This window comes from Heterocephalus glaber, unplaced genomic scaffold (assembly GCF_053883595.1).
Source record: "Heterocephalus glaber isolate CG9 unplaced genomic scaffold, H.glaber_assembly_v1.0 deba00001532, whole genome shotgun sequence".
NCBI classification, from domain to species: domain Eukaryota; kingdom Metazoa; phylum Chordata; class Mammalia; order Rodentia; family Bathyergidae; genus Heterocephalus; species Heterocephalus glaber.
Window position 1 is genome coordinate 20,100,093 of NW_028258330.1, and position 12,861 is coordinate 20,112,953.

The 12,861-nt window shown below is 42.2% G+C and overlaps 1 protein-coding gene across 1 annotated transcript in view; it reads right to left on the reverse strand.

Moving 5' to 3' along the window:
* The window catches only part of Ebf4 (EBF transcription factor 4), a 58,294-nt gene that overhangs the window by 35,197 nt on the left and 10,236 nt on the right, over window positions 1–12,861 (reverse strand). The window contains exons 3-7 of the mRNA XM_004840674.4: window positions 10,477–10,633; window positions 10,190–10,253; window positions 9,963–10,018; window positions 8,265–8,338; window positions 7,165–7,233 (exon numbers count right to left, since the gene is read on the reverse strand). Coding sequence (XP_004840731.2) covers window positions 7,165–7,233; window positions 8,265–8,338; window positions 9,963–10,018; window positions 10,190–10,253; window positions 10,477–10,633 — 420 coding nt within the window. The remainder of the gene's footprint in view (window positions 1–7,164; window positions 7,234–8,264; window positions 8,339–9,962; window positions 10,019–10,189; window positions 10,254–10,476; window positions 10,634–12,861) is intronic.

Here is a 12,861-nt window from a genome sequence, read left to right on the forward strand (position 1 = left end):
GTCTGGATTACATAGTGATTCAGAATAAGCCTGAACTGTATAGAGAGACCTTTTCTCTAAAAACCAAAACCAAATCAAACCAAAACAAAACAAAACAAACTAGTGTGTTATTGGCACATAAGCCAAACTATAGGAGCAATGCAAAAGAAGAGAGTCCAGAAATAAGCCCATACATGTGTAAACAACATATTTTTTACACAGGAGCAAAAGCAATGTAATGGTGTAATGATAGCTTATGAATGCACTATTGATTAAAAAACACAATTAATTAACACAGAAAAAAGTGCCTTGAATCTATACCTCTCAGCATCTGCAAAAATTAACTTAAAATAGATCATGAGCAAAGCCTAAGACTACAAAATACAGAAGGGAAAAATTTCAATAACCTTGGATTATGCAACAATACCTTAGCTATGTCACCAAATATACCATCCACAAAAGAAAAAAATTATTGGAAGAAAACTTACAGAACATACATCTGATAAACCACTTGTGTCTACAGTATATAAAGAACTTCTACAACTTAGTATTAAGAAAAAATCGGGCCAGGGATTTAGCTCAGTGGTTTCATCGCCTGCTGTGCAAGTGCAAGGACCTGAGTTCGATCCCTGGTACCAAAAAAAAAAAAAAAAGAAAAAAATCCCAATTTAAAAAAGGGGGTGGAGGGGCTGGGGATTTAGCTCAGTGGTGCCACCGTCTGCCTTGCAGCCGCACGGTCCTGAGTTCAATCCTCGGTATCAAAAATAAATAAATAAATAAATAAATAAAATTAAAAAGGGGGTGGTGATAAAGATTTGAACTGTTGCTTTACCGAAAAAATATGGATAGGAAATAAGCACATGTAAGATGTTCAATATCATTAGTCTTTAGAGATACACAAGTTAAAAGAACAATGAGATACTGCTACATACCTACAGGTATTAGAATGGCTAAACTTAAAGAGAGATCATTCCAAATTTTGATGGAGATGCAGAGGAACTACATTGCTCATATACTGATGGAAGGAATGTAAAATGTACAACTTCTTTAGAAGACACACTGTCTCTTATAAAATTAAATATGCCCTTAGCATATGATTGAACCATTCCACTCCTAGAAGAAATAAAATCAAGAAACACGTACAGATGAATGATTGTAAACTATTATTGGTAATACCCCAAATATTCAGGAAACAACCCAAATGTCTATCATGATGAAGTGGAAAAACATATTTTGCTATATTCATACAATGAAATAATATTTGACAATATAAAGAAATGAATAATTGGTGCATACAACATGGATAAATATCAAAAAAATTATAAGAGAAAAAAAGTGTGACTTTTCAAATTGTACTTTATATGCAATTTTATTGTATATAAATTATATCTAAGAAAATCTATTAAGTTAAGAATAAGGAAATATACTTCTAATATCCATATACTGAAAGAGAAATCATAGCAGATATTTAATCATACTTGGAACTGAATGGTAGTGAAATTATAAAATATGAAAATGTGAGATACAGGAAAAATACTTTTAAGAAAATCATAGCTTTAAATAATTATTTTTATAAAGAAGTAAAAAATTCAGTCCAACTTAAGAAGTCAGAAAAAAACAAAATAAACCCAATGAAAGAAGGGAGATACCAAAGATAAACGCAGAAATTAATGAAAAATAAATATATACACCTGTGATCCTAGCTACTTAGGAGGCTGAAATAGGAAGTTTGCAAGTTCAAGGCCAGCCTGGGCAATTTAGCAAAACCCTGTCATAAAACGAAATGACATGACATGACATACAATAAAATACAAAACAAAATAAAAGGGACTAGGGATATAGCTCAGTGGTAGAGCACTTGCCTAGCATTCATGAGACCGTGGGTTCAATCTCCAGTACTACACACACACACACACACACACACACAATTGACAAAGCTAAAAGTTAGTTTTTAGAAATAATTGATAAAATGACAAATTACTAGCAAAACTTATCAAAAACAAAGATATGATACAAATGTATCTAATAGAAAATGTCACAGCTAGGAACAGCAGAGATAAAGAGAATACTATGATCAACTTTATGGAAACAAATTTGAAAACTTAAGTACAATGTGCAAATTCCTTTAAAAATAATATCCATCATGGGCCGGGGATTTAGCTCAGTGGTTTTGCCGCCTGCTGTGCAAGTGCAAGGACCCGAGTCTGATCCCCGGTACCAAAAAAAAAAAAAATATCCATCAGTGCAAACACAAGGTCCTGAGTTCGATCCCTGGTACCAAAAAAGCAAAAACAAAAACAAAAAAACGCCCCCATCAAAACAGAGTAAAAAGAAATAAAGGCCTAAGTAGTCTCATGACTTTCAAATGGGTTTAAAAAATAGAGTCAATGGTTGAAAAATTCTCTCCCTTTATTCCTACAAACTTAAAGCAAATTTTAAATTTTCTAGGAATGAATCAAATCAAATTCACACAAACTCATTCAGGAAACAGTAAAAGACAGAACATGCCCCATTTAGTTATTTGAGGCTGGGAAAGCACTGATTGTCAGAATCATACAAGGACATTATGTGAAAAGAAAATTACCAATAAATCACAGATGAACATAAAAGCAAAAACCTTACTGACAAATAAGGTTTTGGCAAATAACCTTATTGCCAAAAACATTATTGGTAAAGCAAATATTGGAGCACATAATGATAGTAAATCATTACCAAGTTATTTTGGTACCATGAGTAATTAAGTAGAAAAAAATCCATTGATGTAATTCAGTATATTAATGGATGTAGAGAAAAGCGGCATATGAAACTCAACATATACTTAGGATTACAAAGAAAAACAATCTTTCTTAACCTCGTGAACCATACCTACCAAATAGCTACAGTTAACTACAGTGGTGAAATTCTGGAAACATTTTCTTCAAAATTAAGAACAAGACAAAAATGCCCTTTGCTACTGCTTATATTTTAAGCCATATTCGAGGTCCTAATCAGTACAATAAAGCAAGGAAAAGAAATAAAATATAAAAGGGCTGGAGAGTTAAAACAGTAGTTTGCATAAGAAAAATTGAAACAAAGCAAATATAAAGACAAAGTTCACAGGCAAAACTCAGTTGGATTTCTCTATACTATCAACAAAGTTAGAAAACATACCAAAAGATATAACATAATAGCAATAAAATATAAATGTCGTGGCTCATTCCTTTGTCTCTTTCTTTCCTCAAACTCCATTTTCCCAATTGGGCCTATTGCAGTCTATTTAAAATTACACCAATTAGCCAGGCATGGTGGTGCATGCCTGTAATTCCAGCACTCCGGAGGCTGAGGCAGGAGCACAACTTTCAAGTTTGAGGCCAATGTGGGCTACATAGTAAGACATTGTCTCAAATAAATAAATAAAAAATAAATAAATAAAATTGCATCACTTCCTCCAAAGCCTGATTACTCCTTTTCATCTCTCTTTTTTTTTTGGTACAGGGGATCGAACTCCGGTCCTTATGCTTGTGCAGCAGGTGGTGAAACCACTGAGCTAAATCCCCGGCCCTATTACTCCTTTTTCTCTATTTTTCCATTTATTGCTTTTTAACAGACTTCTAGCTATTGTTATTGCCTGACTCCTCTGTCTTCTGCCTCCATGACAGTAACTACCTTGCCCTGCTTTGCTTACTCTTTTATGCCTAAGCCTACAATCTGGTACAGGTACTATATACCTAATGCTTGGTATATAGTAGCTTTTCAACAAATGATACCTCTTTTTAATGCCTTTCAGTAAAGCTGTATAATTTTTCAATTAAGGTCACATACAATTATTGTTTTCACTCATTCACTTGTTCAATAAATATCTGAGTGAAAATAATAATTGTATGTGAAAAAATTATTTAACTTTATTGAAAGGTATTTAAAAAGACTCAGTATCATGAAGATGTAATTCTCCTTCAACTTCATATGTACAAGTTCATTGTAAAATTACTCAAAACTCTAAGACGGGTGTTTGTGTGAAACTTTATAAGTGAAATCTAAAATTTATATGAAAATACAAAGGGCCAAATTATCTAAGATGTTCCTGAAGGATGTTCAAGTAAAGTAGGGAACTTGCCCTGTACACTTTTCCTACATTATTATTATAAAGTTATAGTGATTAAGGGCTGGGGATGTAGCTCAGTGGCACTGTGCCTGCCTGGCAAGTGCAAGTCCTGAGTTTGATCCATGGTACCGCAAAAACAACAACAACAACAACAACAACAACAACAAAAACATCTTATGCCAGGTGTGGTGGCACTTGCCGTGAGTTTGAGGCCAGCCTGGGCTACACAGTGAGTTCAAGGCTAGCCTGAACTAATAGTGAGAACTTGTCTCAAAAAACTGAAAAAAAAAAAAAAGTTATAGTGATTAAAACAATACTAGCACAGGGATTATCAAATTGATCAAAGGAATAAAAAAGAGAGCCTAGAAACAGACCCACAAATAGAAGGAAACCTGATTTAGAACCTAGCTCATACTACAACTCAGTGGGAAAGACTAAGCTATTTCATAAACAGTACTAGAATAATTAGTGATTCACACATAGAAAATAATTACATTGATTTCATAATTCACAGCATACATTCAAATTAGTTCTACATAGACTACAGATTTAAATGTGAAATGGAAAAATGCTTGGAAGAAAATGTAAAAGGGTATCTTCATGAGCCAGTAGAGGAAAAGATTTGTTAAATAAAACAGAGTAAAGACCATAAGGAAAATAGTGATAAATTCAATTGCATTAGAATATGTGGAATATGCTATCCTGAGAAAGGATCAGTGTCTAGAATTCTGAAGGATCACTAAAATCAATATGAAAAACCCAAACTTAAAAAAGAAAAATGAAGTTGAGGGTGGTGACGTTTGCCTATAATCTGAACACTCTGGGAAGCTGAACATTCTTGTTTTGTGTTCTAATTTGAAAAGGTTTGTTTAAAATATAAACTATGATGGATTTGCCAGATCAGAGTGTGAACATGATCAATTTTACAAGTTAATGTCAAACTGTTTTCCAAGATGGTTGTGTTGAGTAACACTCCCACCCTTGTGTTCCTATTGGTCCGCACTCTCACCAACAGCTGATAGTGTCAAACTTATTGTTTACCAATCTGGTGAGTGTACAGGGAATTTTGTGATTGACTTAGTTTCCTTTTTCCTGATTACTGATGATATTGAAAATCTTTTTATTTATTTAGTGGCATTTGTATTACTTTTGTTTAGTGTATGCTAAAGTCAAGTCTAGGACCTTCACCTTGGACTACATGCCCATCCCACCCTCCTTTTTATTTTTGAAGTGTAATGTCACAAAGGCTTGAACTCAATCCTCCTGCCTCAGCTTCCCAGAGTGTTGAGTTCTTTTCCACATCCACTATGGTTTCCATGTTCATCAAAATAAAAGTGAAAGTTCTTGCAGTGTCCTCAAGCACAGCTCACATACAGCCTACAAGCCCCTGCAAGGTCTAGCCTTACTCTTGCCCCACCCATTACTTCAGACAGCATCTCCATCTGTCCCCTGGATTCCAGCTATCTGGACTGGTTTGCTGATCCTTGAACACACCAGATACACTCATTCAGAGAACATTCTTCCAATAGATACATAAATGGCGTGCTCTTTTTCTTCCTTCAGGTCTTGGCTCAAATGTCTTTTCAGTGAAAGCTTAAATACTCTAACAGTGCAATACCCTATTCCTAGGCACTCCTTGATCTTTCTGATAGCTTCATTTTTCTCCTTCATGCTACCACCATCTAACATGCCATATGTTTTGTTCACTTAGTTAGCTTATGTCTGCCTCCCCTAACCAGACTGTAAGCCCAGGAATACAAGGCTTTATGTCTATTTTGCTCATTGCTTAATCTACAGCATATAGAAGAGACCCTAGGTGGAAGAGATGCTCAAAAATTATTTATAAAAGAAATAAAATACTTAATTGGTCAGAGCATGGGAAACGAGCATTCTAAAAATTGCTGGTATGAATGTAATTGGATTAACCTCTACAGAGGACAAATTGGCAATAACTATCAAAATTACAAGTGCGTATATCCTTTGACTCAGTAATTCTCCTTTTACTAATATCCTTAATATAAATTTACAGATGTGTGAAATGACATATAGACCAAATAATTCACTGCAACATCTTTTAATCCCTAAAAACAGCCCGAATGTGCAGCAATAGCAGATCATTTAAAGAAATTATGATGTATCCATACAATGGAATCTTTTGCAGTAGCAAAAAAGAATAAGGAGATTTCTGTTGGGATATAAGCCAGATATATTTTTCAGAGAAAAGGGTGCTGAAAATGTATTTAGTATGTCATCAATTTTATAAAACTAAGGGGAAAAGTGCAAAAAGAATGTACTGCAGACCTGTATTTTCTCGTACGTGCAAGGACTATTTCAGAGAGGATACACAAAAAAAATGGTAACAACAGTTCCTTACTTGGAGGGGAAAGGATGGGCTGGAAACACAGAGGAAGAGGGTCTCTATAAACCCTTTCAAACATCTTGCAATTTTACATTTTGTGAATGTTTTATCTATTTGTTAAAAGGAGAAAAGGTATGGCTTATGCTCCCATATGGAATGATATTTAAGATATATTGTTGCCAAAAAAAAATAAGGTGCAAAAGTGTACAGTATGCTAGCCATGAGGAAGGCAGGCTGACTTTTCCATATTTATACTTTTCTACCTTTTGAGTTTTTTACTTTATGCATTTCCTACAAAAATAATTTTAAAGAAGAAAATCATGATAAGCTAGTGCATTTTCACATGCGTCATCTTGACAATGCTAGGACTGAAACCTAACAAGTGTTCCCTACTTTTCCAGTGATGGCAACAGACATCGAGAGAAATTAAAATGCACCGAGGTACCAGGGCCAGGCTCTCACCGATAGCCAGTGCCCCTGGACTCTCTGAAGCCTCCCCTGGGTGCTAGTCCACCTTCTCCCTTCCTGCCCCTAACCTTAACCTTACCTCTGGCAACCCTCTGGCCTTCCTGGGCTCCTTTCCCAGGGAGTCAAGGTAGCAGCTTTAGCAGGGGCCCTAGCTCCCTGCCTCCCAAGTCCCAGGCAGCTTCTCTCTGGGCCGCTGTGCTCCTTCCTCAATCCCCCTTGCTCCCAGGATGAACACAGCCTGCCTCCCGGCCTTTCTGGGCCCCTCCCACAGCAGTACCTGTCAATAATGACCGGATCTGAGGGTGTCTCATTCCGGTTGCCACAGCTCTTCCGGTCACAGCACCGGCTGAAGGAAAGATGAAGAGGGAGGGAGGAAGAGGAAGAAGCAATGAAAGGGGAGGTTACCAGGTGTGTGTGGAGGGGGCTGCCCCTGGTGGGGTGCCGATGTCCTGGCTCTGGGTGTGGGATCCCTGGGTGCAGGGATTCACTCCCAGGGTATGGAGGGAGGTGGGCAGAGGGAGAGGCAATGAGAGTCCTGGCAGGAATCTTGACATCCTGGTCCTAGGGGATAAGTCTGGCCAGGAAATCATTGTCCCCAAAGTACATTGCTTCTGGAGGACCTGACAGGGCAGGCAGCAGGTCACCCACAGGGTCTCCTTCTGTGCATTTTATGGAAGCACTGTCTACACAGAGAAAGCTCAAACTGGGAGCATGCATCTCATACGTGTTCCCAAAGTGAATCGATTTGCTTTTGGAATTAGCATCCAGACCAAGAAATATTACAGGACCAGTACCCTAAAAACCACCTCAGGTCACTCCTCTCCTCAAAAGTGGCCATTACCCCAACCACACAGTTTGGAGTACCATTTTCTTTTCCACACAACAGGAACTGTCAAATAGGAGGGCCCTATATAACAGGCATCGCCTGGGGGAGATCTTGCTAGAAATGCAAACTCTGGGATAACAGGGAAGAGGGGACCCGGCCTACCTTGAGGTTCATTCAGGAGGCAGCAGAGTTTCCTCCTTCCTGCCTGGAAGCTAATCCCTGAGGCCTGGGGCTGCCCAACTAGACCCTGCCCCCACTTCCCCAGCGAGCCCTTCCCCCGAGCTTTATTAGCTACTCTTCCAGTGGCAGCAGGAGGCCTCTCTTACAAAAACACGCAGAGAAGCCACATAAACAGGCCTGGTTAATGGGGCCTCAAGGACCCTCTCCTCAGCCAGCACTGTGCCCAAGGGCCTTACCCTCCCCTCTCCAAGTTTCCTCTGAGATCAGGGGTGCTGTGAAGGGCGTGGCAGGGGAAGGAGGCAGGGCCTGACAGGAGGCCTTGGCAACATCTTGGCAAAGGGACAAGGTGCAGGAAACGCAGCCCATCTCACCTGCACATAATCTCGTGGGTAAGCAGTACTCGGCACATTTCGGGGTTCTTGTCCTGACCTTCATAGATGATAGCCTAGGGGAAGGGAAGTGCGCAGGCTGGAGAGGAAGGAAGCTCCTTTCAAGTCCAGTGTCAGTCTACTTATGGCATCTCCCCGCCCATTTGGAGGACAGATTCTGCCCCTAGAGAAAATAATGTCCTCTGCCTTGCTTTAGGGAAGCCCAGGGGTACAAAGCAGGACTTTGGAGAACACGCCCCCCAAACCAGGACCACCACAGGGCAGGGGGGCAAGGTCTGTAGATTCTGTTTGTCTGCAGACAGCTCTTTCTTAAGCTTGCTCTGCTTGGAGGATGGGGGGGATCCCCGGGCAACTAAGACCAAGGTCAGGCTGGGGAGGGTCCTCAGCCTGAGGCACGCTCCTCCCCTCACCCTCAGCATCCTCCCTGGGCAAGCTGTTCCCAAGCTCCTAGCGGCCCTCTGCCCTTGCTCATAAATGCTGCCATCTCAGCCATCCCTGCTAACTGAGCAAACAGTTCTCACATCCCTAGTATCCCCCCAGTGCAGTCGAGTGTCTCCCCCTTGGACAGTTGAGTTGGCCACTTCCCTAGTCTCCCAGCCTCCTTCCCTGAGCAGGGAAGACTTCCTAAACTGCAAATCTGGCTTACCAGTCAGTCTAGAACCCTCTGGGCCTCCCAACCTTCCTCCATTTGTGGGATCACTTTCTCTCTGAACTTCTCTGAAACCCTTCTTCACACAACCCTCACACAGTCCCATTTTGTCACTGCCTTGCTTGCTTCCCCCACCACAGTGACCATAGGCTGTCTGGATACAGCCATTTCTTCCTCTGTCTTGGGATCAGGTGGAAGCCCCAACCTTTGTGGGAAAGCCCAAGCCTCCACCAGCAACTGCTTTCTGGGCTCACTGATCTAGTCAAGTCCTTCCTGACCAGCATGCAAAGCCCTGAGACTTGAGCCCTGCCTTGTGGAATCTGCCAGAGCTTATCTAGGTTTCAGTTTCTGGGGGCTATTTATGCTGGCCTCAAGGCTCCTTCCTTCAGCCAGGTGCTGAGTGGTGCAGTGGAAGCTCCTGGGCTGCTCCCAGATCCCTTTACTAAACCGGTGCACCCATCCCCCAGCTGCGGTTAGTGTGGGCTGAGGGGTTCCTCTTGAGAATTGCTTCGGGCTGATGGGAGCCGCCTCTCCTTTACCCATAAGGGGAGCAGCGCCCAGCCAATGACTGACAGATACAGGTGCAGAATCTTAACCTCCTCGCTCCAGGAGTGTGTGTGGCGGGGAGTGGATTCAGTGCCATTCCTTCTCTAGCACTCTGTTGATCAGGCTAAGGCTACAGTCTGCTTGAGACCATTTGTGTGCTGAATATCTTCCTGTCTAGCTCCCATCTCCTATGAGATTCCTCTTGTCTCCCCATTAACTACATGCACTTGGATTCCCATCTCAGGCTGGGCTGCTAGAGAATATGACCTAAGGCAAGGTCTGTACAAATACTGACTTTTCAAGACTGGAAGGCAAGAGCCCAATCCTCCTGCTGTAGATGGGGGTGGGATTTGGGGGAGCTAGACCCATGGGGCTGAAGGGCACTCAGGAGACCAGGGTAGAGGTTAGGGTGTTGGTTCAGACCAAGGAGAGATGGGTCCAAGAAGAGGACAGGACAGGCCTGAGTGTCCCCTGGGCTGGCTCACCTGCTTGGACATGGAGTCGATGAGACGCACATAGAGGTCTTGCTCTGTCCGAAGCCCTAGGGTGGGAAGGTGGACAGCACTTGCTATCAGGGGAGCACCTGGGACCTCTAATGACCACCCATGCCCACACCCTTCCCAGCCCTGATGAGGGGGCATTATGTGTAGCACTGTGCAGCAGTACTCAGTCTTCAGGGTCAGGCCCAGCAGGGGCAGTGGCCTTGGCTTACCATTGTTATATACCAGCCGGAGGCGATAATGGATTCCATTGTTTGTCTTTTCTGCTCCAGGTTCCTGTGGGGACAAGACAGAAGGATACTCAGGTGCTGGAGATCCTCCAGCCTCTTTCCCCCCACTTCAGCCTTTCACACACCCTTGTCTACTCCTTCATGATCCATCCACTCACTCATATGCCCCATTGTGTGTGTGTGTGTGTGTGTGTCTGTGTATGTACAAGCATGTGTCCCCCTCCTATCCCTCCCAGCACCAGTGCCAAGCAAGCCCACGAGCCTCTCACTCGGTCCTTTTCCACGAAGTCGATGAATGCTGTGCGCTCCACCTCCACGGGCTGCCCCTGCCGGTCGTACATGGCCAGCACAAAATGGAAGAAGTTGGATTTCCTGAGGTTGGAGGGGGGCTGCTTCTCAAAATGTGCTCGTGCCAGGCCCACACCACTGTGGAAGGAAAGGAGCTAGAAAACCATCGGAAGGATCCTTGGGTGAGAAAGACCCCAGAGCCTCTGGCCAGGTAGGTGGGCTGGCCAGGACTTAGCTCCAACATGTCAAGGGTTTGGGCAAGAAATCAAAGTGGCTGGGTTCTAGAAACCACCCACCTAGCCATCTCGGTCTCAGAGGTATGCCATCCCAGCCTGTTCCCTTGGGAACAAGGGACCTAGCAGGTCTACATCAAGGCATCCTATCAAGCTCCCACCCACATTTTGAAAGACTTATCTTCAAAATCAAATGCATAAACTAGTTCATCTTACTGACCAGAGGCTTCTGGGACTGCCTGTTAGGGTATGGAGAAAGACCAGGGAGGCTCAGGAATAAATTTCCCATTGAACCTCAGTCCATAGCTGAAGACTGCGTGAGCCTGTGGCACTGCCTGGGAAATGATGATTCCATCAGACTACAGAGACATCAGACTGACTACAGGCCACTAGTGTGCCCAGCCTGGACCCTGGGCTGCAGCTGAAGGCAGTGGACACCCTCCTTACGGATTTTTCACAGTGCACTTACATAAGGCTTCTGTTGTGAATGGCAGTTTGGCCTAGAAATGCCAGGTACCTCTATTATAAAGAAAGGGTCTATAACCAAGAGAGATTATATAAAGGTGCAAATTTCCAATGATGAATGTCATTAGGGGTAGGGGTAGTGGGGGGTCAGGGGAAAGGAAAGAAGGGAAAGGAAAAATGATGAGAAATGGAAAAAATGGAAACAAAGTCTTTGTAAATAGGGAAGGGTGGAGGGGGTGAAGGGAGGGCTAGGAATGGGAAAAAAATAAGAACCAAGATGCATCGAGTAAAGGTACAAGTTCCCAATGAGAAATGTAAATGTGTTGTATACCTAAAATGTACCAATAAAAGAATTTAAGTAATTTTTAAAAAAGAAAGGGTCTATAGAGGTCTGAATGTCTTACTAATATGAACTCTTTGTTGAAAGCCTAAACTGACTTTCCAGATTTGTTTTACCTGAAGTGCACAGCCTAAGATATTTCTTGGCACTCAGTGCCCCTTAGAAATGAATGGGGGTGTATGACCTAAGGTGTAGATTGAAACTGCAACCAATTAGAACTCCCAGTGTTTGGGTGTGAACAAGATACAGGGAATGGAGTCTGGCTATACTCTCTGGAGTGGCTGCCAGCTGTGATAAGTAATTTTCTGAGTGCACCTATACAAGGCTTCTATTGTAAATGGCAGTTTGGCCTAGAAAGTGCCATGCAGCTCTGTTGCAAAGAAAAGGCCTGGGGAGCTCTGAGTGATTCACTAACACTAACTCTTTCTTAGAAGCCTAAGTGACTTTCCAGAATGGCTCTGCTGTATTATCTGAAGATTCCAGACAAAGATACTCCGTGCCATTGGTGCCCCATAGAAGTGAATAAGTGTATGATCTGAGGTGTGGTTCATAACTGCAACCAGTTAGAGCTCACAGTGTTTGTGTAAAAACTACAACAGTGAATGCAGTCTGGCTGTACTCACTGTAATGTGTACCTAGGTATAGAGGGACCTGTTTCATCAGAACCATTCCCAGAGGCAAGGCCAAGGAGAGCAGGAGGAAGAGAAGAACCAAAGCTCCCTTAACCAGGTGTTTCTTGAGCTGCAATGGAGTACCAAGCTCTGGGCATATGCAACAGGTGAGGCTTGGGTTAAATGTGGGAAGGGGAAGGAATACTCAGAGAGAGTTGGGACACAGGACAAAATGGGATCAAAAGATGTCACCATGAAAAAAAAAAGATGTCACCATGCAAAAAACTAAAGGAGCAAAGGAGGACAAAATTAATTCTTTTTTGTAAGAGATAGGGGAAGATTTCCTAGACACGATGGCTTTTTTCCTGGTCCTTGAGGCATATGTAGGAGCTCTACAGGTGAAGGAGGCAAAGGGTAGAACATACAGTCTAAGAACATACAGCCACAGATTTCAAAAAGTGAAACAAGAACCAGGTATAGTGTGGTGCCTGTAGTCCTAAGTACTTGGGAGGCTGAGGCAGGAGTATCACTTGAGCTCACCACTTGGAGATTGGTGAGCAACACAAAGAGATCAGCTTAAGCTACACAAAGAGATCCCTTCTAAAAAAAACAGTGTAAAGTTTGCTTTGGAATTTCCTGCCAGGTCATACAAGGACACAAACCCTATGGAAGAAGCTTAAACTTTCTTCTCTAGGCCAGGGTCTTCCAAAGCCTGTT